The 25,487-nt window shown below is 44.6% G+C and overlaps 1 protein-coding gene across 1 annotated transcript; it reads right to left on the bottom strand.

The window, feature by feature from the left end:
* Positions 1-18,358: 18,358 nt before the first annotated feature.
* Positions 18,359-24,598, bottom strand: LOC137304939 (nuclear factor 7, brain-like). Its single transcript, XM_067973723.1, has 6 exons — positions 24,133-24,598; positions 23,839-23,934; positions 22,956-23,186; positions 21,581-21,603; positions 21,389-21,498; positions 18,359-19,282 (listed from the first exon to the last, which is right to left on the bottom strand). Exons 1-6 carry the CDS (start codon positions 24,547-24,549, stop codon positions 18,738-18,740), a joined length of 1,422 nt encoding a protein of 473 aa, XP_067829824.1. The 5' UTR covers positions 24,550-24,598; the 3' UTR covers positions 18,359-18,737.
* Positions 24,599-25,487: the final 889 nt, after the last annotated feature.

The raw sequence follows: 25,487 nt of genomic DNA, 5'->3' as shown, positions 1-25,487 counted from the left end.
AACTCTCCAAGGCTTTTTCGTCAGCACCTCCCAAACCCGCGATCTCTACCACCTAGAGGGACAAGAGCAGCAGGCACATGGGAACAACACTACCTGCATGTTCCGCTCCAAGTCACACACCATCCTGACTTGGGAATATATCGTCGTTCCTTCATCGTCGCTGGGTCAAAATCCTGGAACTCCCTACCTAACAGCACTGTGGGAGAACCTTCACCACACGGACTGCAGCAGTTCAAAAAGGCGGCTCACCACCACCTTCTCAAGGGCAATTATGGATGGGCAATAAATGCTGGCCTCGCCAGCGACGCCCACATCCCATGGAGGAATAAAAGAAGTATTATGATAGCCGCGCCCCCTCTGTCATATGCACAGCCCCGTCCCTCCCTCTCATTGACAGACCCGCCCCCACCCTGTGATTGAAAGCCCCGCCCCCTCAGTTTGATTGACACACCCGCTCATTCAGTCTGTTTGCCAGCTCCGTCTCCCTCACCACCGAAGAAATCATTTCCTGATCAGTAACTTTTCAAACTTCTCATTGAAATTCATTCCAAACTCGGTATTGGTATCCTCACTCTCTACTCTTTCTCTACTTACCCTACAGTCCTCCCAGTTCCCTTTTTACAACTCCAAGGTAGGAGGAGCTGGTTTGTGAAATGTTCATTTGAAAATGTTGTGCTTCTTTTTAACCAACCAAATCCCAACCCACTCCCTGATTTTAGTTTGTGATTCTCCCCCTCCGCGCCTGTATCCCACAATGGATAACTCTCCCAACCTACAACGGCATCACCCATGAACCAAAAGCCAGTCTACAACCCAAGCCACATCCTCTCTCCAAGAGATAACCCGGTACCTGTAGTTATAAATGTGGCCTGTAGCCCTGGCTGAATCCCTAACTCACTGTTAAAGGAACCGTGCTGATTACTTGAAGATTTAGGAAAACTATCAGTAAACAGGGAGAAAAGGTCTCGCAAACAACATACCGTGAGAATAAATCGAACCTAAGAAATTGGTCAAAATAATTTTGAAAAGCTTTAAGTCAACATTGTGCTTTTTAATTGATGAACGATATTGTACGAAGACGTAACACAATAAGCACACCAGAATTAATATATTCATCAAAAAAAAAGAAAAACAGGATGTAAGCAGATAAGCGAGCTGGACTAAATTTGGAGCATGATTCCTGTTATTGGATTTTCCCCATTACTGTCACAATTATGAGTTGTTAATCCTTCATCAAAAACTTCCGCTTGATCCTAGCCGGAGTGTTTATAAAATAGTAAGTTTGATAGATTGACCTACAACAGAGCTGCATTACAGCAGTCTTCAACATTACATTGAACAGTATTATAGTTATATTACAATTGTCTACAGATTATATTAAATGACAAGCAACCAATATAACCTGATCTGCCAACGAACCCAATTGATCAGACATAACTTTCGTGGACTGCTGTGGCAAAGGACTTCCGACCATCCCCTCTTGAGAGCTCTAACCTTTTGGAGCCTTATCTTTATACTATTCGGCTGTGTTGTTCTGTACATATGCATCGCTGGTCTTATTTCATGGTCTTAAACCATCCCACTTTGCTGACTCTCAGAAACCACCAAGGATTGTTTATACTATCTGCTGCATAACCAGTTTATTCCACCTCGGCCTTCTTATTGTTTATGTATCCTTCCACTGTTATCAGGTCATAGTACCTTTATACTGTGGTAGTACTACTTGTCACTTGACTTCCTACTTATTTTTCACTATTCTAAAGCCTCAGCATTCTTTCAATTACCTTCGGGAGTTTATAGTTCTGAATTTGCAGCATTCTCTTTGTTCACACACACTGGGAGACGACTTCGTCCCTTTCATATTAACACCGCCCTGTTACTAAATATTTGCGAACTTTATGCAAATTATACGAGATGGTATATTGATCATGCTTGGTTTTAATCCAGATTCTTACACTTGTACTGAGTCAATCGCCACTCCAGGTTGACACACCAGTACATTACTGCAGTACGAGAGGCGCTGTAGTCTGGATGGCATGTTAAACGGAGCCGCTGCCTGATCGTTTGGAAATATGGTACAGGCACAAAGGCACTAATCAAAAAGAAACCAGAGTCCCCCCCAGTGCCTTGGCCAAAACCCATCAATCAGTCAACAACAAGATGAACAGATCCATTGACCATTCACCTCATTGCTATCTATAGGACGTGACTGTGCACGAATTGGTTGCCGTGTTAACCTGAAAAAGTTCACTGCACTTCAAAAGTAGTTTATTCAAAGTGCTTTGAACAGTTTCTCAGATACACGACAAGGTATCCTATAAATATCAATCTACTTTTTCCCACCTATTTACTGATACAAGCTTAAAATGCCTTCAACTATTTGCAAATGGGTGCTTTCATCTCTCTATCACTGACATGGGGTAGGATATTGTTCCAGTCCTGTAGCTGGGACATCACGTCAGGGGCATCCTGCACAACCACAGAAGTGACGTTAAATGTTCGCTCCTGCTCATAATGTGCAACATGTTCCATTTTGTTTTGTCAACGACCCTTTCTCTTTGATATCTGATGGTCTTACGAAGGTGCTGACTTCCAATGATTACTTCAAATTTTAACAGCATGGAGAATTGTGTCCAATTTTGAACACGTCAATCAGATTTATGCTTAATCTCGTCTATTATAATAAAGAGCTCCCACGTTAATCAAGTGCTCATAACTAACATGTAAAAATCCTGGTATCCGCCTAGTGAATTCCCCAATCATGCCTTGTCAATGTCTTGGCAAGTTTCCAAAAGTTGGATGTACAAAATTGGAACACGGTTAAGTTTTCTGCCTCAGCTCTTCAAGTGCGCGATACACAGTCTGGCCAAACAGATAAATGGATGGGTGGAATAGGTTGATAGACAATAGGCAGACGGACATACATATATAGAGATAGATATATAGACAGAAAGTTAGATAGACAGACGATAAGCAGATAGTTTGATAGATACACATGCTAAAATGTCACACAACTACAAATGGAATCAGACAATATACTATGATTGCTATTGTCAATCTAAGGGCCGAGTAAGATCGAATTGAGATCAGCTATTTGAATCATTTCACGAACTTAATAACGAGATCAAAGGGATACTTAATTATATTCATCAGCTCCTCTCTGAATTTATTCTGCACCACTGCGTAAATAAATGTGTTTGTGCAGGAACTCAAACTCTGAAGCATATAGCCAGATTGTTCCATGATGGTGAGAGGGTCACTATAATCTGAGGACATAAACTGAAAGTCTATAATTTGAACGCAGATATCATACGTAAAAGTTATGCACCATAACAGGATAAAACTGCCTGAGATACTGAGCAGTAAAATGATGGATTTTCTCCGACTCACCATCTCTGGATCTTTGTGATTCTCACTATTGTTGTTTCCCCTGAGTTCCCTCCTGACTCCATTGGCCGATAGAATGTGCCTGATGGTCACAGCATTCAACAACAAAATCAAAAGAAATGGAGCGAATGGAGTTAAAACAATCTCAAGCCAGGTGTATGCTACCCATGGGGGTGAGGTATAGAAGCTTGATTTTACAATACAGAACCACGATTCATTATCAATTAATTCCTGACGTTCAAGTGTAAAATACATCGGAATATTTTCGATTAAGATCAGCCCACACACTGTTGCTATAACGACGGCCGCTGTTTTTTCGGTGCAATATTTGAGTCTCAGCTTCTGGCAACAAATGGCCACAAATCGATCAAAGGTGAAAGAAACTGTTAACCAAAGAGAACAGTCAATGATAGCAAAACCCAGAGCGAGGCTAAGGCTGCAGACAGGAGTGTAGTTCAGGAATGAATTTGGAAAATAAATATTATTAATCTCATACAGTATTATATTAACTGTGATGAACAAAAGATCCGCCGCTGCCATGGCAACCAAGTAACGAGTTATGCATTTGGAGAGGCCGCACTTTCCTCGGGAGAGAATCACAATTGTCATTAAATTCGCTGCAAGAGAAAGGAAAAACCTGAAAATTAGTGATTCTCACAAATAAAAGGTTTCTTCATTGTTTAAACGTGAATGAAAATTATTGTGGATTGTTCTTGCTTTGGTTCAACTCGTTCTGTCTTTATGTTAACTAAGCGAATAATTGCAGAGAGCGATTGCGATCTGCCCCGAACTCCTGCTGACTCAAATCTCCGTGACAGGGTGGACAGACTGAAGATTGTAACCTAGGCTTCCAGAGTTAGTCTACGCGCTCGCCAGCACCCTAAATTCTAAGCGGGAACTCCTGGCTGCCAGTGGAAATCGGTGGCCAGAAGATCCTGATGCCCGAGACCGGAAATCTGTATGGCCGGCTGGACTATGATTGTCTTGTCCTCACAGACGGAACCACGTCCAACAAAGCCGTGGGTCTGTTCTATGCTGCCTGCAGACCATTTAAAGCAAATCGCAGCAATCCCAGTTCTGGAAAACAACAGTGCAGTTCAGTTGAGCTACTCCTGTCCAGTGCTGGGACACGGGAGGAAATAATTTGCCTTAATATTATGACTGAGAATGAAATTGGTACAATCACAGATTTTGGAATTTCAAAACAATTCCTATTATCTACCTGATGATTCTATTAAGAACATGCTGGGATTTGGAGCAACTTTCTCAATTAACTGATGTCAGAGCTAGCGACTGTACATCAAACATATCAAAACAAACACATGGCATTTTTAGACAGACAGAATGAACAGTAACGCAGTTAGCACTGAGAAAGGTTAATAATAACTGTTCATAGTGACTTACCAGGGACACCAACCACTGCCAGAATAAAATAGTAAATTGCTGATATCTCAGTAATTATTGGCCGCTCCATATTCTCTCAGATGTAACGTCGCCTGTCGGTATGATTGACACGCAGATCAGAAACCTTCATATTGACCGCACATTTATATCAGAGAGAAATCTCCAGTGAGGCAATTAGAGTACAGAATAATTGACATTAGTTACAGTCATTTGAACAAACAAATTAGTCAACCGTTTCACTCCAATACTGATTTGGGAATAGATATTTTAGTAACATTTCCCAGTGCAATTCAGAGAAAATAATAGACTAGAATATTACCGTTCCTTAGATTCAAAACATTTCTAAAACTCCACTTCTGCAGCACTGGTGCATTCTATTCCAATACAAGGACTTTAATTCATGAGATCTGTCACATTGTCATAGAAACTTACAATGTATTTAGATAAATAAGTCTATCCATTTATATCACTTTAGTCCAACCTAAGCACTAGAAAGATAAGAATCTATTTTCCATTTTTTACTCTTCTCCTCTACAGAGTTAGTGTATCGCACGGTACATCTGACATTCAAGAACATTCACAGATTCATACACAGTGTAATAAAGGTTGTGAACAGTAGTTAATCAGCAAAATATATAGGCACCAATATTTCTCTCTCCCTGCTCCAGGGTGCTAGTCAATTGCAATGCACCTGAAGTGTGTTTTATCTGACCTGACCTGACCTAACTTGAACGTGCCCCTATTTAGGAGCTCAGATCTTTAGAATGCCCCATGAACCCCCAGTACGGATGGACCATTTGGCAGCTGGCCGCACGCATCATCGGGAGTAGAATCCAGCTAATGTTGAAGACCCGAGAAACCTGCAACAGCCAGGAGACCTCTCGTCCCGACGGTCCAATGGTTTCATGTTGCAACGAAAGGCTAATACCTTTTTGGTCTTCTTCACTTTGTTTCCTGAGACTCTCACGACCTCTGACCTCTGGGAGGAGGTCGGGGCGGCTGGGGAGTGAAGGCTACAACATTGAGCGACGGCTTCTTCAATTGTTACTGCCTCTGGGCGACCTTCCACTGAATCCTGAGGAGAATCAGGAGGACTGACCGGTGCTCCATTGTGGCAAGACAGGTGTGCACTAAAAGAAAGCGGTGAAAATATATAGCAGGGATGTGCCCTTGTCCCCATTAAAACCATTACCCTCTCTCACACAGATCGTTCCCCCTGGTACGGCCCTCATCTCCATTCCCTTAAGTCCAAGGAATGCAGGCTTGAACATTTATGGCGGACAACTGGTTTAGCCATTCATCGCCAGATCTGACTGGACCATATAAAGCACTATCGGGTCCTGCTGTCCTCTATCAAAATTGATCACTATTCCAGGATCATCCTGGAATGTAAAGATAACCCCTGGCTTCTCTAATCTACCACAAACGATCTTCTTAAATCCCTCTTCCCTGCCTCCTCCACTCTCACCTCCAACAACAAGTGCGAGGAGCTGATGGACTTCTCTATCACTAAGAATGAGACCATTCGTTCAGCTGCCTCTGCCACTTCCCTCTCTTCCTCTAGCCCACCAAGTCAAATTCCCCTAAGGTTCCCCCTGCCCTAGCCCTGATCTCGCATCTTTCTCTTGTTTCTCTCCTATCTCCCCTCATGCCCCCTTCGAGCTCATCTTGACCATGAGTCCCACGTCCTGCTTCCTCGACTCTATTCCCACCAAATTGATGACCAGCCAACTTCCCTTCCTTGCCCCCATGTTAGCTGATATGGTTTAACGGTTCTCTCTCCTCTGGTACTGCCCTTCGAATCTGCCATCGTCAACTCCCCTCCTCAAAAAACCCACCCTTCACCTCTCTGTCCTTACAAACTACCGCCCTATCTCCATCCTCCCTTTCCTCTCCACAGTCCTTGAACATGTTGTCGGCTCCCAAATCCGTGTCCATCTTTGGCGCAACTCCATGTTTGAACCTCTCCAATCAGGTTTCCACCCCTGCTACATCGTTGAAACGGCCCTGTAAATTCACAAATTGCATCCTATGAGACTGTGATCCTCATCTTTCTCGACTTGTCTGCAGCCTTTGACCTGGTGACTACACCATCGTCCTCCAAAGCCTCACTTCCGTATTCCAGCTGGGTGGGACTGTTCTCGCCTGGTTCCATTCCAATTTATCCATCGTAGCCAGAGAATCACCTGCGATGGCTTTGCTTCTCACTACCTTGGCTCCCTCCTATTTCTCGTCCACATGCTGCCCCTCGGCGCCATCATCCGTAAACACAACAGCAGGTTCCACAGCAGGTTCCACATGTACGCTGTTGACATCCAGCTCTAACTCAACACCACCTCCGTCGACCTCTACACCGTCTCTGATTTGTCAATCTGCTAGGCTAATATCCAGTGCTGGATGAGCAGCAATTTTCACCAGCTAATTTTTGGGAAGACCAAAGCCATCGTCTTCGGTCCACGCCATGAACTCTGTTCCATAGCCAACGACTCTATCCCTCTCCCTGGTCACTGTCTGAGGCTGAACCAGACGGTTTGCAACCATATCGTCTATTTGACCCTGAGATGAGCTTCTGACCACAGATCCGCTCCATCACCAAGACTGCCTACTTCCTCCTGCGGAAAATTACCCATCTCGGCCCCTGCCTCAGCTCAGCTACAGCTGAAACCTTCATCCACGGCTTTGTTACCTCTAGACTTGACTATTCGAATGCTCTCCTGGCTGGCCTCCCATCTTCCACTCCCCATAAACTTGAGCTCATCCAAAACTGCTGCCCATTTACTAACTCGCACTAAGTCCCATTCATCCAACGCTCCTGTGCTCGCTGACCTATTAGTTAAGGGGTTTTCAAGGTTTTTGCTGACCTACATTAGCTCCCAGTCCAGCAACACCTCGATTTTAAAATTCTCATCCTTGTTTTCAAATCCCACTATGGCCTCCTCTGGCCCTATCTCTGTAACCTCCTTCAGCCCTACAACCCTCCATAATCTCTGCGCTCCACCAATTCTGGTCTTTTACACATCTCTGATTTTCATTGCTCCACCATTGGCGGCCGTGCCTTCAGCTGCCTCAGCCCTAAGATCTGGAATTCCCTCCATAAACTCTCTACCTTTCTACCTCTGTCTCCTCCTTTAAGATGCACCTTTAAACCTACCACTTTCCCTGTCCTAATAGCTCCCTTTGTGGCTCGGTGAAAAATTTTGTTTGATAATCGCTCCTGTGAAGCGCCTTGGGAGCTTTTACTGTGTTAAATGCGTTATGTAAAGGCATGTTGTCATTGTACATAGTAAATGTAGTTAATACTATACAGTACCTTGTAGAATCAGCATGATTGTAGTTGAAATTCAAATCCAAGACCACCCACTTACAGCTTCATAATATCACCCGTCTCCACCCCTTCCTCAGTTCAGCTGCTGTTGAAACCCTCATCCATGTCTTTGTTACTTCTGGACTCGACTATTCCAATGCTCTCATGGCCGGCCTCCCACTTTGCGCCGTTTGTAAACTTGAGCACGTCAAAAATTCTGCTGCCCATATCCTAACTCAGACTAAGTCCAGATCACCCATCATACTTGTGCTCTCTGACCTACACTGGTCCCGGTCCAACAAAGCATCAATTTTAAATATTTTTCTTGTTTTCAATTCCCTCCATGGCCTCGCCCCTTCCTATCTCTGTAACCTTCTCCATCTCTCATCTGAGATCTCTGCGCTCCTCCAGTTCTGGCCTCTTACACATCCCTGATTTTCATCGCTCCACCATTCAGCTGCCTAGGATCTCAGCCCTAGAATTCTCCCCCTAAACCTCTCAGCCACTCTAACTCGCTCTCCTCCTTCAAGGCGCTCCTTAAGACCTACCTCTTTGACCAAACTTTTTGTCACCTGTCCTAATATCTCCTTATGTGGTTTGGTTTCAAATTTTGTTTGATAATCGCTCCTGTGGAGCACCTTGGGACGTTTTACTATGTTAACGGCGCTATATAAATGCAAGCTGTTGTTGTTTGGAAGGATCTATTGAGTAATTTCAAATAAATGTTTAAATTGAGCTGGAAAATCCCTACAGTCTATAGTTCATAACAAAGTTAAGCCCCAGTAGTCTGAAATATATAGTCATTATTCCCAATTGTCTGGTTGTTTAGTTGCATAATGGGAGAAATTTAACTTAATTTCGCCCGTTTTTCGGGCGTGAAATCGTCAATGGGCCTGTAAATTTCATGTTGTAATCTCGCACACCGGAAATAGCCCAGAAGGGCGCTGGGCGCCATCTTGGATCGGGTGACTTGTGTGGGGATGAAATTGGACACGGGCGGAGATGCTAAACAGACGGTATCAGATCGGCCGCTCATTATACGCTCCGCCCAATATTCAGTTTCATTGACTTCAATAAACGGAATATCGGATGTATCGTATAACGGTCGGCAAATGCGATTCCATCTGTTCAGCTTCCCGCTCATGTCCAATATCACCATTAGTCTACCAGACCTGCCGGCTAAAAGCAGCGGGGCCTCACGAAAATATTTAAATTATGGGCCTGCTCCTGATTAATGACCATTTTGTCAAATCGATGGACATTCTTAAACCTACCCACTCGTCCTTGGCGCCAACTGTCAGGAAGGAGGCGACACCAGCGTTATTGAAAGGGATCCTTAGCAAAATTCAGATAATCTCTGATTCATCTTTCTAGACCGTTAGTGAGCTTTCAGGCCAACTGGACCTCGGGTTGAATTTAATAACCAGGAGCTCAGGAAATAGATGCTTGACTGTGTGTACAGAGCTCCAATCTCTGTCTGGCTATATTTTAGTGTTGAGAGTGTGGGAGGCAAAATCCTTGTACCAACATTCAAAGGAATAAAAATTAAGTTTATAGTGTCCCAATGAGGTCCAACGTTGGTAATGTTGTAATATGTATTTACACCAGGCTGGAGTTGTACTGCGCCCAGTGTAAAGTTGAAAGAGTGAGACTACCTACTAGTGGGGACTCCGATCTCTGGCTTTAGTTCACTCCGGAGTCACATAGCAGATTAGATTTCCAAGCGATAAGACCAATTTCACGACGCTGCTCACCTTAAACTCTTCTGCATCAAGGTGCAAGTAAATGAGTCCATAATTTGATTTAACATTGCTCAATAAATACTTCGAAACCTATCAGCTTTCCAGTCAGCCCTTGGCAGTACTGTTTTAAACATGTTACAAATTACATGGTTCTGACTGTAAGGAAATGGTTAGTCAGACTGTCCTCATATCTGCTAATGTTATTCTACTAATGATTCATCTTTATATTGTAGTAACGTTAACCTTTAGCCTTGGCCTGTTAAACATGGAAGTAAGTCAATTTAAACTGCCACTGGGCCAGTCACAGAAAGTTAACATGCAGGTACAGCAAGCAATTAGGAAGGCAAAAGGTATGTTAGCCTTTATGGCAAGGTGGTTGGGGTATAAGTATAAGGAGGCTTTGCTGCATTACATAGGTCTCTGGTGAGACCACATCTGGAGTATTGGATTCAGTTTGTGTCCCCATAGAGGGGGTGCAACAAAGGTTCACTAGATTGATTACTGCGATGAGAGCGTTGTCCTATGAGTAGAGATTGAGTAGAATGGGCTTGTGTTCTCTGGAGTTTAGAGGAATGACAGGTGATCTCGTTGAAACGTATAACATTTTCAGAGGGCTTGACAGGGTAGATGCTGATAGGCTGTTTCCCCTGGTTGGAGAGTCTAGAACTAGAGGTCATAGTCTCTAGATAACGGGTGGGACATTTAGGATCGAGATGAGGAAACATGTCTTCACTCAGAGGGTTGTGAATCTTTGGAATTCTCTACCCCAGAGGGCTATGGATGCTCACTCGTTGAGTATATTCATCGATAGATTAGTGGACACTAAGAAATTGAGGGATAGTGGGATTGGGTGGGAAAGTGGAGTTGAGGTGGATGGAAAATCATGGCTTATTGAATGGTGGAGCAGGCTCGAGGGGCCGTATTCATCTACACCTGCTCCTATTTCTTATGTTTATATGTGATGAATTTGGAGAAATTCCCATTTGATGGCGTAATTTCTCTCTTGCTATACTTATCTTCTCAATCACTTCCTTTCATCCAATGTTACACATCCCATTATATTACGATTTCATCTCATTCATAAGCCCTGGAGGAAATTTAGTATCCAATACAATATTTACAGTCTGGCCCAATATCTTAATACATGTTTTTGTTCATTTTACTTCAATTCTTCTTGGACCACATTTCATTATCCCAATTTTATTCCCACCCAAAATACATTCTCCCTTGATACACAACATTGGACAGGAATCATTTAGACTGGACTCCTAAATTTGATTACCCTCTTAAACTACAGTTCAATTTGCCCTTCTCGAGTGCTTGAACAGCAACTCACATCAATTTATGTTATCAATTCCAATGTCAGAATCAAATTATGTCCAGGCTTTGTGGTTTTACAATAGAAACAGAAGTGCATTTAGTTACACTTGGATAGTAATGCTACAACACCTCCCCCACCCCCCACAGAAAACACCCAGTCTCGGAAAATAAGGTTAAAGCAAAACGAAAGCTTTCAAATGAGGAAAGGCAACTTGGTTTACTCTTAGCCAAGTATGAAAGAGTTTTTATGAAGGCTGATGATTATTTTTCCTTCTCTATGTAATTTAGAATTTTCAAAATTCAAGTCTTAAGTCACCATGCTGTGATATTTGATATCTGCCGATGTCTGCAGATAAGGTCTTAAATTTTTCACACCACTGGATGTTCCCTGCACCAACACTTCTCCAGCAAAGTTTGCTCCATAACTTTGTGAAGAAATTCTTCTGTCAAAGAACTACTCTTGTTAATCTTGCACCATCAATACTCATGCAGTCCTGAAAATTATTGTACCCTGTTTAAAAGTAAACACAGAAAATCCATTGTGGCTCTTCTTGAGAGCCCAATTGGTTAAATTGTTAATTCATGATTTCATTCTGTCACCATAGGGAAATAGCCACTTAAATTATGCCAATCATTTTAAATAAATGCAAAAGTTGCTGCTTGGTGAATTAAAAACAGACGTCGGTGTCCTTGGAAGGGGTTAATTTTTTTGCAGAAAAATAAACAACTTATGCAGCTTGCGTCAATGCAACGTTCATGTATTGTTTATAAACATTCATGTCAGGGAAGATAATATTTTAGTTCGTTCAGTTTATTTTTAGTTAGTCCAACATTTCCAGATCGTTGTCATAGAGACACAAGATTAAGTTTCATATCTATCACTTTAGCCTTCACAGCTTAACAAAATTACTTTTTGCAAAACATTTTCAAATCTTTTTAACTACAAACGTTGCAGATCAAATTCCAGTTGTTGTTCAAGCATTTATTTAATATAATACTTATTCGAGCAGTCGTTGGATCAAACTGTCTCCCTTCTGATGTCCGCTGGACGTATGTGTCCAGTGGACAATTTCTTTTCTGAGTTCTGTGGTGATGATCATTCGGTTCTGATAACGTATCGATTTATCTATCAAATGTGCCTTTAATTTACAATAGCTACCAAATGTATTCCAGTTCGAGACAGTTCCAAATTTTTTTGTAAGAGGTCATCGGTGGGTGATGAATTAACATCCGGTAAGGTGAACCCTCGTTTATCTCAGAGAGGTAAATAATCAGTCAGTGACAAAAAAGTAAAATGGCTGTCTGAAAAAATGTTCAAGGCTCGTTCCTCTACGTCAATCTGGCGGAAATAGGCTAATTCACCTTATTGTGCTGATCGCCCTCCAGTTAAATCTTTAAATGCACCTGACAGTAACAACTCGGTGGGTGGGTGGACGGTCATAAGTACGACTTTATCTAATGCGGTGATAAATGCAAATTTGTTAGTGGCCCAGTAGACAGTCAAGTAGGATCTCTCAGAGGCGGTGAGCGTCTATTCCACCGATGATAGTGTTTGAGAGGCATATGCCACAGGCACCTGAACACCATGTCGTTCTTGAAGCAAAACAGCCAACACTGCAATGTCGCTGTTCGCTACTTCGAGCGAGTATGGTTCGCCAACCTTTGGGGTTTAATGTTAATTCAATAACTGTGATCACTTTTAACAGTTCTTTTAACAGATCGAAATGAAAAATGGAGGGGGAGTTGTGAAATCCCTGTGGTAAACGGGTCCAGGTACACTGCTGCTTCTGTAGGGTGAAAGAAAATTTATACTGACACTGACTGGTCAATCTGTACTACTCAGTCTATTCTGCCACACTCATTCTTGCAGTTGAGAAAATTCTCTGTGTTCATGTCGGAGGCACACTGCTAGATCATATATTGACCTTGCATCCCTACCTGTAGCCTTCCTTGCAGAGAGTCTGCACCCATTTGAACAAATATGTATTTACCCTGTCCACTACCACATTGTTCGTTCCAATCCCATCGACTCCAAAGATACCATCCTCCATTTCCTGTCATTTTTGAGTCCACACTACCGTGTGACGAGTGTCCACATCCCTTACTGTGACTTCCGTCTCTACCACCTTTCCAGTATCATCTCCTCCTCCAAATTCCCCTAGCTCTATTGTGCCTTGAAGTTCAAATCGTTGGTCAAGTGCACCCTATAACATGGCATGTGATGCGCCAGTATCTACGAGGAATATCTGTCCCTGACTTTCATGGGGTGGCGCTGAGCTGTTTGTACTTCTGCACTGCAGGAAGGGAAATGTTGTGGAAGGGAAGTAACAGAGTGATCTAAACGATTCTTTAATAATTCTATCTCCTGCCTCAGAGTGTCTTTCTCGGCTTTTAATCTGTCCTCCAGCTCTTATTTTTCTTTTGACATGGGGTATGATCTCCTGCCCCTGCTATTCTACGCTGGTCGTCCTGTTTTTGACTTAGGACTCCTCGTAAGGCTCTACTTAACGCATTTACCTTCTTTTATCGCATTTTATCCTGACCTTTCTGTCTGCTGTATTTCGCCATTACATGCTACTAATGTTCTGGATCTATTTGTAACTTCGGTTTTAAGGTAATCTACTGACGCAGCCAAAGTTGCTTTGTAAGCAGTTGCATGAGCTAATTGATTTTCCACCTCTAATTTTTGTTTCATCAACTTCTTGTTGAGGTCTCACTCGGTTTCTAATTGTTCCTTAAGTTTTATAATTTGCTGTCCTTGCCATAACATAACTTTAGCTTTCAAAAATTCCTTTTTTACATACGTTCCATGGGTATGATCTTAACCCACTCTCCTGGCTGTTCTAGGTAGTCTGTTTTTCTATCAAGCAGATACGAGATATCCTTTATTTAATCTTTTCTGTTTTTCGGTCACTTTTTCTGACCATGTTGAGTATCACTGAGGGTAGCAAAGGCACAGAATATGGTCTGGATGGGGGACTTCAATATCCATCACCAAGAGTGGCTCGGTAGCACCATTATTGACCGAGCTGGCCGAGTCCTGAAAGGCATAGCTGCCAGACTGCGCCTGTGGTAGGTGGGGAGAGAACCAACACGAGGGAAAAACCTACTTCACCTCGTCCTCACCAATCTACCTGTCGCAGATGCATCTGTCCATGACAGTATTGGTAGGTGTGACCACTGCACAGTAATTGTGGAGACGAAGTCCCGTCTTCACACTGAGGACACCATCCATCGTGTTGTGTGGCACTACCATCGTGCTAAATGGGATAGATTCAGAACAGATATAGCAGCTCAAACTGGATATTCATGAGGCGCTGTGAGCCAAGAGCAGCAGTAGAATTGTATTCCACCATAAATTTGTGCACTCGTGGCCCGGCATATCCCTCACTCTACCATTATCAACAAGCCAGGGGATCAATCCTGGTTCAATGCGGAGTGTAGAAGAGCATGCCAGGAGCAGCACCAGGCGTACCTAAAAATGAGATGCCAACCTGGTGAAGCTACAGCACAATATTACAAGCTTGTTAAACAGCGGAAGCAGCATGCTATAGACAGAGCCCACAACCAACAGATGAGGTCAAAGTTCTGCAGTGCTGCCACATCCACATATGAATGGCGGTGGGCAATTAAACAACTAACGGGAGGAAGAGACTCCGTGAACATCTCCATCCTAAATGATGGCAGGGCCCAGCACATGAGTGCAATAAATAAGGCTGAAATGTTTGCAACCATCTTCAGCCAGAAGTGCCAAGTGGATGATCCCTCTCGACCTCCTCCCAAGGTCCCCACCATCACAGAAGCCAGTCTTCAGCCAATTCGATTCACTCCACGTGATATCAAGAAACGGCTGAGTGCAGTGGATACAGCAAAGGCTATGGGCCCCGACAACATCCAGGGTGTAGTGCTGAAGACTTGTGCTTCAGAACTAACCGTGCCTCCAACCAAGCTGTTCCAGTACAGCTGCAACCGTTGCATCTATCCGAAAAGGTGGAAAATTGCCCAGATATGTCCTGTCCACAAAAAGTAGGACAAATCCAATCTGGCCAATTAATACCCCATCAGTCTACTCTCAATCATCAGCAAAGTGTTAGAAGGTATCGTCGACAGTACTATCAAGCGACACTTACTCACCAATAACCTGCTCATCGATGCTCATTTTGAGTTCCGCCAGGACCACTCGCCTTGGTCCAAACATGGACAAAAGAGCTGAATTCCAGAGGTGAGGTGAGCGTGACTACCATGGATATCAAGGCAGCATTTGACCGAATGTGGCACCAAGGAGCTCCAGTAAAATTGAAGTCAATTGGAATCAGGGGAAAACTCTCTATTGGCTGGAGTCATACCTTTCACAAAGATGGTAGTGGTTTTGGAGGCCAATCATCTCAGTCCCAGGGCATTGCTGCAGGAATTCCTCAGGGCAGTGTCCTAGGCCCAAACATTTTCAGCTGCTTCAGCAATGACCTCCTTCCATCATAAGGTCAAAAGTGGGGATGTATGCTGATGATTGCACAGTCCTTGTGGAGGCGAAGTCCCGTCGCAACCCCTCACATGATGAAGTAGTCCGTGCCCGCATGCAGCAAGACCTGGCCAACATTCAGGCTTGGGCTGATAAGTGGCAAGTAATATTCAAACCAGACAAGTGCAAGGCAATGACCATCTCCAACAAGAGAGAGTCTAACCACCTTCCCTTGATAGTCATCGGCACTACCATCACCGAATCCCCCACCATCAACATTCTGGGGGGTCACCACTGACCACAAACTTAACTGGACCAGCTATTTAAATACTGTGGCTACAAGAGCAGGTCAGAGGCTGGGTATTCTGCGTCGAGTGATTCACCTCCAGACTCCCCAAAGCCTTTCCATCTACAAGGCACAAGTCAGGAATGAGGGAAGGGAGATAAAGGTGTATAGGTGAGTACAACTTTTAGTTCACCATTTTTCATTACAAACTGACACTAATGAACAGAAATGTGAACAGTGCCTGAGGACTTATCTTTGTGAATCTCCAGATGCTAAACTAACCCTGGGAATCGGAAGGAGGAGTGTATCTAAATGGATATTGCCCTAAACCGATCTATGTCAACACCCCTACCAAACCTGCCCTGGGAGTGTTTGATGGGACAGTATAGAGGCAGTTTTACTTTATATCGAAACCGAGCTGTATCTGACCTCGGAGTGTTGGATGTAAACAGTGTGGAAGCAAATTTGCTCTGTATCCAACCCGTGCTATACCTGACCAGGGAGTGATTTATGGGACAGTACAGAGGAAGCTTAACACTGTATCCAGTCCGGGCTGTATGTTCCCTGGGAGTGTTTGGTGGGACAGTGTAGATACAGCTTTACTCTGTGTCCATCCAGTACTGCACCTGCCCTGGGAGTGTTTGATGGGACAGTGTAGAGGAAGGTGTACTCTGTATCTAAACTGTATTGCGCCTGCCCTGCGAGTGCTTGATGGACAGTGCAGGGGGAGCTTTACTCGGTTTCAAACTTATGTTGTACCTTTCCTAGGATTATTTAATAAGATATTGCAGAGGGTGCTTAACTCTATCTAACTCATGCCTTACCTACCGTAGAAGTATTTGATAGGAGAGTGTAGAAGGAGCGTTTCTCTCTATCTACCATATACTGCACCTTTTTTCAATTCATTCACGGCATGTGGGCATCGCTGGAAAGGCCAGCATTTATTGCCCATCCCCAATTGCCCTTGAGAAGATGGTGGTGAGCCACCTTCTTGAACCGCTGCAGTCGGTGTGGTGAAGGTTCTCCCACAGTGCTGTTAAGTAGGGAGTTCCAGGATTTTGACCCAGCGACGATGAATGAAGGGTGACATACTTCCAAGTCAGGATGGTGTGTGACTTGGAGGGGAACGTGCAGGTGATGGCATTCCCAAACGCCTGCTGCCCTTGGCCTTCTAGGTTGTAGACTTGGCAGGTTTTGTCGAAGAAGCCTTGGCGAGTTGCTGCAGTGCCTCTTGTAGATGGTACACAGTGCAGCCACGGTGCGCGGTGGTGGAGGGATTCAATGCTTAATGTGGCGGGTGGGGGTGCCAATCAAGCGGGCTGCTTTGTTCTGGATGGTATCAAGCTTCTTGAGTGTTGTTGGAGCTGCACTCATCCAGGCAAGTGGAGATATTCCATCACACTTCTGACTTATGCCTTGTGATGGTGGAAAGGCTGTGCGGAGATAGGAGGTGAGTCACGCACCGCAGAATACCCAGCCACTAGTCTAGGACACTGCCCTGAGGAACTGGGGCTGAAATGAATGTCCTTCAACAACCACTACTATCTCCCTTTGTGCCAGGTATGACTCCAGTCAGTGGAGACTTTTACCCGATTCCCATTGTCTTCACTTTTACTAGGGCACCTTGATGCCACACACAGTCAAATGCTGCCGTGATGTTAAGGGCAGTCGTTCTACCTCACCTCTGGATTTCAGCTCTTTTCTCCATGTTTAGAAAAAGGCTGCAATGAGGTCTGGAGCCAGGGTGTCCTGACAGAACCCAAACTGAGCATCAGTGAGCAGGTTAGTGGTGAGTAAGTGCCTTTCATAGCACTGTCACTGACACCTTCCATCTGAAGGTGATTTTACTGATGATTGAGAGTAGAATGATGGAAGAGTTTTTCTGCTTTGTGGACAGGACATACTTGGGCAATTTTCCATTTTGTCAGGTAGATGCCACTTGTGGAGCTGTACTGAAACAGCTTGGCTAGAGTCTGCAGCGTAAGTCTTCTGCACTACAGCTGGGATGTTTTCAAGGCTAATCGCCTTTGCTGTATCCAGCGCACTCGGCCATGTCTTGATATCACGTGGAGTGACTCGAATTGGCTGAAGACTGCCTTCTTTGATGGAGATCTCGAGAGGAGGTCGAGATGGATCATCCAGTCGGCTCTTCTGGCTGAAAATGGTTGTAAACGCTTCAGCCTTACCTTTTGCACTCACTTGCCGGGTTCTGCCCTCATTGAGGATGGAGATGTTCACGGAGCCTCCTCCTGCCGTTTGTTGAATTATGTCACCTATGAGCATCCACCCTATGACCACTACGGTATATACAAACTCGTATAGACTACAGTTAGAGCTTAATGAGTGGGATTGCAGATGCTGTTTAACTCGAAAGTGCGCCATTCACCTTGGTTGCTGCCTGTTGGTCAACGTGTGTTGGCAGGTAACGTGCCTGTGGATGGATAGATAAACGGGGCTGTAATAGGAGATCTATGAAAGTCTAGGAGCCAAGGAAGGGGGGAAAAAGGACCAGAGCAATTTTGTGTAGTTGTCAAGGATGAAATTTATAAACATTATATTTCATTGTAGCTGAAATGTAAAGACACAGGCACACAGAAGCATCATTATTTACCATGTAATAACATTCCTCCCTCCCCCCTCACACCTAATAAGCCTAGTGGAGTAAGGAAGCGTAAGACAGTATAGATTAGTCTATACCACTTAGGTGAGAAAGACGACTAAGTTCATTCCTCCCCCTCTCACACCCACGGTTATACATTCATGATAAAGTGTTTTTTTTTAATAATACACAGCAGCCTGAGCTGACCACATATTTTATACGTTACCAAGACACATTCAACTAAACAGGCACACTGCGAGAGGAGCGCCATTGTCCCCGGTGTCATTCAAACAGGGGCAAAAGTAAGGGAACATTCTCTCAGCAAATGTCTCCGTAAAAGTGTAGAGATGAGACATGTCACCAGCAGTATAAAAGGACACTTGGCCCCCCTCGTAGTCCAGGTATACCCCAATCCGGCTGGGCTTCACCCTCAGAGGCAGCGTGGTGACTGTCGGTGAGGTTAGAGCACAGTACCGGTTCCCATTGCTCAGAGACAGTGCCAGATATCCATTCTCGGGCTTCAGAGCGATGTCTCCCTTCCTGTTAATGGACTCTCTGGCGACCCCCACATCCCACTTGGTCTTGTCGCTCACTTCCACCTCCCAGTAGTGCGTCCCCTCCGTGAATCCCTCAATGGCCAGGACTGAGACACATACGTCGAACCTCGCCGAGCTGTCAGGAAGCGGCTGCTTGGTATCGGTGACCCTCACACTGGTCAGGTCCTCAGACAGTATCAACCACGGGTTTACTGTTTGGGGGTCCAAAGACAGGGCGAGCGGAACTGTGGAATAAAGTCAATGGGTTACTGGAGGTCTACCTGGTCGGTGGATGAACAAGTAGGGCAGTGATTGAGTTTAGCGATGTCCGTCAGCTGCTCCCCCGATTAGCCTCAGTAATTGGTATTGATTTTCCAAAATTCCCTCGATTCTGGAAGGGTCCCATCAGATTGGAAAATAGCGAATGTAAGTCCTCTATTCAAGGAGGGAGACAGAAAGCAGGACACTACAGGCCAGTTAGCTTAACATCTGTCATAGGGAAAATGCTAGAATCTATTAAGGCGGTTATAGCAGGGCACTTAGAAAATCTCAATGCAATCAGGCAGAGTCACCACAGCTTTGTGAAAGTGAAGTCGTGTTTCACGAATTTATTAGTTATTTGAGGAAGTAACAAGCAATGTGAATAAAGGGGACCTTGTGGATGTGGTGTACTTAGATTTCTAGAAGGCTTTTGACAAGCTGCCAGGAGCAAAGGCTACTACACAAAATAAGAGCTCGTGGTGTATGGGGTAACATATTAGCATTGATAAAGGATTGGCTAGTTAACAGGAAACAGTAGGCATAAGTCGGTCGTTTTCAGGTTGGCAAGATGTAGCGAGTGGAGTGCCACAGGGATCAGTGCTTGGGCCTCAACTATTTACATACTATATCAATGACTTGGATGAAGGGACCGAATGTAAGGTTGCTAAATTTTCTGATGACACAAAGGTAGGTAGGAAGGAAAGTAAGTTGTGAAGAGGGCATAAGGAGTCTGCAAAGGGATAAAGACAGGTTAAGTGAGTGCGCAGTTGGCAGATTAAGTATAATGTGGGAAAATGTGAACTTGTCCACTTTGGCAGGAGGAATAGAAAAGCAGTATATTATTTAAATGTAGAGATTGCCGAACTCGGAGGTACAGACGGATCTGGGTGTCCGAGTACATGAATCACAAAAAGTTAGTATGCAGGTAAAGCAAATGATTAGGAAGGCAAATGGAACGTTATGTATTGCAAGGGGAATGGAATATAAAAGTAGAGACGTTTTGCTACAGTTGTACAGGCCATTGGTGAGACCACATCTAGAATACTATGTGCAGTTTTGGTCTCTAAGAAAGGACAACAATGCTTTGGAGGCGGTTCAGAGAAGGTTCACTCGACTGATTCCTGGGATGAGGGGGTTATCTTATGAGGAAAGGTTGGACAAGTTGGGCCTGTATACACTGGAGATCAGATGAATGAGAGGTGATCTTATTGAAAGATACAAGATCCTGAGGGGAATAGAAGGGGTAAATGCTGAGGGGATATTTCCCTTTGTGGGAGACACTAGAACCAGGGGCCACAATTTAAAAATAAGGGATCTCACATTTAAGATGATGAGGGGAAATTTTTTTCTCAGGAAGGTCGTGGCTCTGTGGAACTCCCTTCCCCAGAGAGCGGTGGAGGCAGGGTCATTGAATATTTTTAAGGCCGAGTTAGATAGATTCCTGATTAACAAGGGAGTCAAAGGTTATAGAAGGTGGACGGAAAAGTAGGGATGAGGTCGCAATCTGATCAGCCGTGATCTTATCAAATGGCAGAGCAGGCTCGAGGGGTCGAATAGCTCTTAACTCGTATATTCGTAGTACAGATCAGGTTCCTCTGCAGGCAATCATTGCAAGGGAAGGAAGTTACATCAAACAAGCAACACAGATTGAATCAGGGCGTGCCTTTTCTACGTGAAGCATTAATGGCACTAAGCATAGGTTGTCTCCAAGGAATGTTTGTCCAATTCAAGGTTTAATTAGCGTCAGAATTGTTTGATGGAAACCTTCCACGGGCAAATTGCGCTGGCACCAACGGTTTAAATGCTATAAAGCGTAAAGGGTTTTCTGCCCCCTCCCACTACGAGTTACATTCGACATAGCCTGTCGACGTTGGTATTTACCCACCTATGAGAGCGAATATTCCTAATCCCATATCCCTTCATCCAACTGTCGGACCGAACCTCGAATGTTGACAGTATCTGCCTCAAACAAACAACTCTGGAGGTGAATTCTACAGCCTCAACCACAGCAATTCAATGCAGGCCTGAAATGGGATCATCGATGTTGACCTGCATATGGATTACTGGTTGAGGCAATGCCATTCATTTACCTGGATGGATGATTTGCTTCATTTCCCTCCATACTTTGTACTGTAAGGGTCCTTTGAATGTCCCGAGGCACACACTCCCAGACGTAACAGTGGGCGTCTCTTCCGAAAATCTGCCAATATTAACATCCGTTAGTACGCTACAGAATATGGGCTCGGGCACAGCAGCAAAAGTCCATTATTGACAATACATACCTGTCCCTCCAACAACTAACGTCCTTTAAGAGAAAACAGAAACAAGGTCAGTTTTTTGGCAGCAACGTGAAGTACAGTAGGATACTTAAGTGAACTAAACTGGGCGAGGTGGAAACCCAATTTTGGACAGTACATTCTCATCAGATTCACCAACCACGTTCCTCCCCCCACCCCCAGAAAGCCAATAAAAATGTAAATGGAGAGGTGATTCCAGGGTCATATTGGGAGTGTCCCGGTAGTGACCTCACCGTGGAGAGATGATAGGCAACACGGCCGCCCCCGCAGGGCTGCCCCTTCCTTTTCCTCATTCGCTACCTTGCGAAAACGCAGAAGTGACCGCAATAGACTGGCAGCCGACACCGATCCTCCTTCCGGCCCTGTCCTAGGAGTCATGTGACTCCATCTCCCAGAATGCAGCGTAGCCGGAGCTGTCGATCGATGGTGTCTTTTCTCCACCGCGCTGCATTGTGGGAAGGCGGGGCCGCCATCGCCGCCCCCGTTCGGCCGGCTTCAGGAATCGAGCGAGTCACTGAGACGAGGGACAGGAGGCGGAGGGCGAGCAGTAAGAGAAGCCGGGCTAGGCCCGGGGGCCATCCCCCCCTTTTCAAAACCATTTACTTCCCCCCCTCCCCTCTTTTTAAACACCTTGAAAGATGGGTCAGAGGAAAAAGAACGACTGGTGAATATTCAGGATTGTGAGCAGGCGAGACCAGAGAGATAGTGGGAGGCATTTAGAGAAGAACTTAAACGATTACTTCAAGGTAAGTGACAGAAGGTCAAAAGATACAAGTTAAAAATGGAGGATGGTGGTTGTAAATTTAGATCGTCAGGAAGTTCTTCATAGAAAGAAGAAATGTGGGATTTATTTCGAGAAAATGATAGTGGAGTGAAGAAGCCAGGAATCATTGTACAGACAAATCAATGGTGAGTTGGGCAGAGTGAAAGACCACCTGTAGATTCTTGAACTGGGATGGTTCCCATCAGCTCAGAGGGGTGGGATGGATTAACTCTGCAGTAATTAGATCGGCTTTTTAAACGCAAGGTGTTGTTTTACACTATTGACCAATATTCAAGAGTAATTTGACATTTGCCTTGAAACACCATTGATAATACCTATATCGCTGTTCAGATATCGAGAAACCAATTCCAGCCAGTAACAGCAATCCTGACTACGGTTCTTTTTTTTAAAAAAAACCTTTGTTGCTGAGCAACTTGGAGGCCAAGTTAGAGTCCCACCACCCTCAAAGCCAAGTGCCATTGGGAGGGTGGGACGGGGGCTGATACCTTCAACCAGAGTCAATGGGGCGGGGGAAGGCAGGGGTTTGGAATGTGGAAGGAATGGGCTCTCCTTACAGAAGGAGAACATGGTGTGTACCTTCAGAGATGTCAAATCGCTCCGATCAAGTTTGGCCTTAATATCAGCAATGTCCAACTCTGTGGAGGACAGGGCTTCTCGCATTTTGGTCAGGTTTCTTTCCATTGCCGTCAGATTATTTTCCACCTGATCTTCCAGCTTTTCCATCAGCAGTTGCTCTCGCTCATTGAGGAACTTGTGCAGGTCGGCAAACTGCTGCGAAATGTGGCAGATCAGATTACACCCCATTTCCTTTAGAAAAAAGCATCAAATATACACGAACTTTAGAATTCAGCAGGATTTATTGAGGGATCGTTCATTTCCAACCAAGTCAGGTGACTAAAAAAACCCGAAGCCTTTCAATATCCTCCACATTCTCCAAACCAAATTATTGTGAAATCCACAGCTTTTACCCTTGGCTCTGTGTGCACACTCCCACCTCTCAGACAGACACGTCATGGGTTCAAGACCCACTCCAGAGACTTGAGCACATAATCTAGGGCTGACACTCCAGTGCAGTACTGATGGAGTGCTGCACTGTCGCAGGCGCCGTCTTTCGGATGAGATGTTAAATCGAGACCCCGTCTGCCATCACAGGTGGATGTAAAAGATCCCACTGCCCTATTCGAAAACTGCAAGGGGTCCTGCCTATGCCTCACCAGATATCCCTTCAAACAGAAGCAGATTAACTACTCTTTCATTCATCTCACTGCCACGTGCAAAATGGCTGCCACATTAAAATAAAGAATGACTTGCATTTATGTGGCGCCTTTCACGAACTTAGGACGACCTAAATCTGCAGTGACTTGTAATGTCGGCCTCAGCTTGCATAACAGCCACTGCAAGCACTAAGTCGTTATAAATTGCAAGCCTTTCTTGACACGGGTAGATCAGACCAACTTACTTTAGTTTGTGCAATCTCAAGTTCTTGTTTCTGCAGAGCGTCTTTCAAAGAGACCATCTTCAGGTTTAGTGAGGTTAAGAAAGCAAATCCTTTATTCTGCAAAGGGAAACAGGAAGGAAGTGAAATCAGCTGTGGCACCGAGATATCAGATTGGTGATGTAGCATTGGTAAGGCCCGAAACGCTACATGACAAGGAATGCAGAAGATATTAGACCATCTTTCAGATGCTGACTGAGTAATACATTTGCCGTTTCACATTTCCACTGTTTTCCCCTTTAAGAGTGGGCCCCATACCTTGCATGTTGTGATGAATTCAATTCGCTCCCTAAACGTGTGCTGCTTGTGATGTTTTGAGTCCCTGCACACCGGACAGATCAACTTCCCGTCCGTCTCACAGACCAGGGTCAGTTTCTCGTCATGCTCCTCACACCGACTCCTCTCTGCCTGCGCCCCGTTCTGTGGGCTGGTCAGCCTCCGAATCTTGTCCACCACATTCCTCAGCACACGATTGGGCTGCAGGGTCAACTCTGGAGCCTCCTCACAACACCGAGGGCAACAGGCAAGTCCTCCCTGGAACTTCCGATAGGCCACAATACAAGACCTGCAGAAATTACGGTCGCAGTGCACCAGGACCGGATCGACAAATAGCCCGAGGCAAATTGGACAGATGAGAGCTTCCCCATAACTCACATCCTCTTTACTGAAAGCCATGTGGGCCACACAATAAATCCTGAGGCAGAAGAATTGTTGATAGTAGGCTAAGAGCTCTGTCTCCTTTTAAAAACTGTGGACTCGCAACAGCTGAATAAATCAGGTGCATTTCATACACCTGACTGTGCTTTACTCGATCCTTCTAATTGAGTTCAATTAATCCCCCAATTCTGCAAAGTTGGGTTGCACAGTAAACTGCTTCCAGGAGCTCAGCTCCAACGATGATCGACAGATGGAGCAACTTCACCATACCCCTTTGGTTGCAACTCTTTTCCAAAGAAAAAGAAAAAAAACCAATGCATTCTACAAGTGCCCTCCCTGAGAGGAGGGGGCCACTGATACAATGGGCCTAGACAAACTAAAATGATATTGGAATGTTAAATGGGGATTTGATTCTGGCCCTAAACGGTACCGCCTGTATCCAGCAGCGCCCCCTGGTCACCGAGTATCTTGGATTGGGGAATGAAGCTGCTGAAATTGGTGACAACGATCTAGATTACGACCGCAATGAATGCTGGGATAGTACTGCCTCCATTCCTGCCGCTGAGGGACCCTGTAAGAGTTACAGGACATTTTCAAAACTCCCTTGTCAACCGTTTTTTAAAGTCCTTTTTAAAGCCTCGTTTTAGACTCCCCTTTTAAATACCAACGAAACCCCTTTTAAGACCCATTGTTAACCGCTTTTATACCTATTCTCACTCCCTTTCAAAACCCCAAATTTTAAACACTTTTAATCACCTTTTTAAACTTTTTAAAAACCCATTTCAATCCCCTTTTCAATCCATTTTAAACACCTATAACAGTTACAGAACTCAGGAAACCAGATATATATTCTGGGCCATGAGAGAAAGACATGGCATGGAGAAAGAGACAGAGATAAATACAGGGAGGGATTGAGAGAGAGAGGAAGAAAGACCAACGGGGACAAAGAGAGAGAA

The sequence above is a fragment of the Heptranchias perlo genome, chromosome 39 (genome assembly GCF_035084215.1).
Source record: "Heptranchias perlo isolate sHepPer1 chromosome 39, sHepPer1.hap1, whole genome shotgun sequence".
Taxonomy (NCBI): domain Eukaryota; kingdom Metazoa; phylum Chordata; class Chondrichthyes; order Hexanchiformes; family Hexanchidae; genus Heptranchias; species Heptranchias perlo.
Note: the sequence above shows the minus strand (reverse complement) of the source record. Positions and strands in the feature narration are given on the sequence as shown.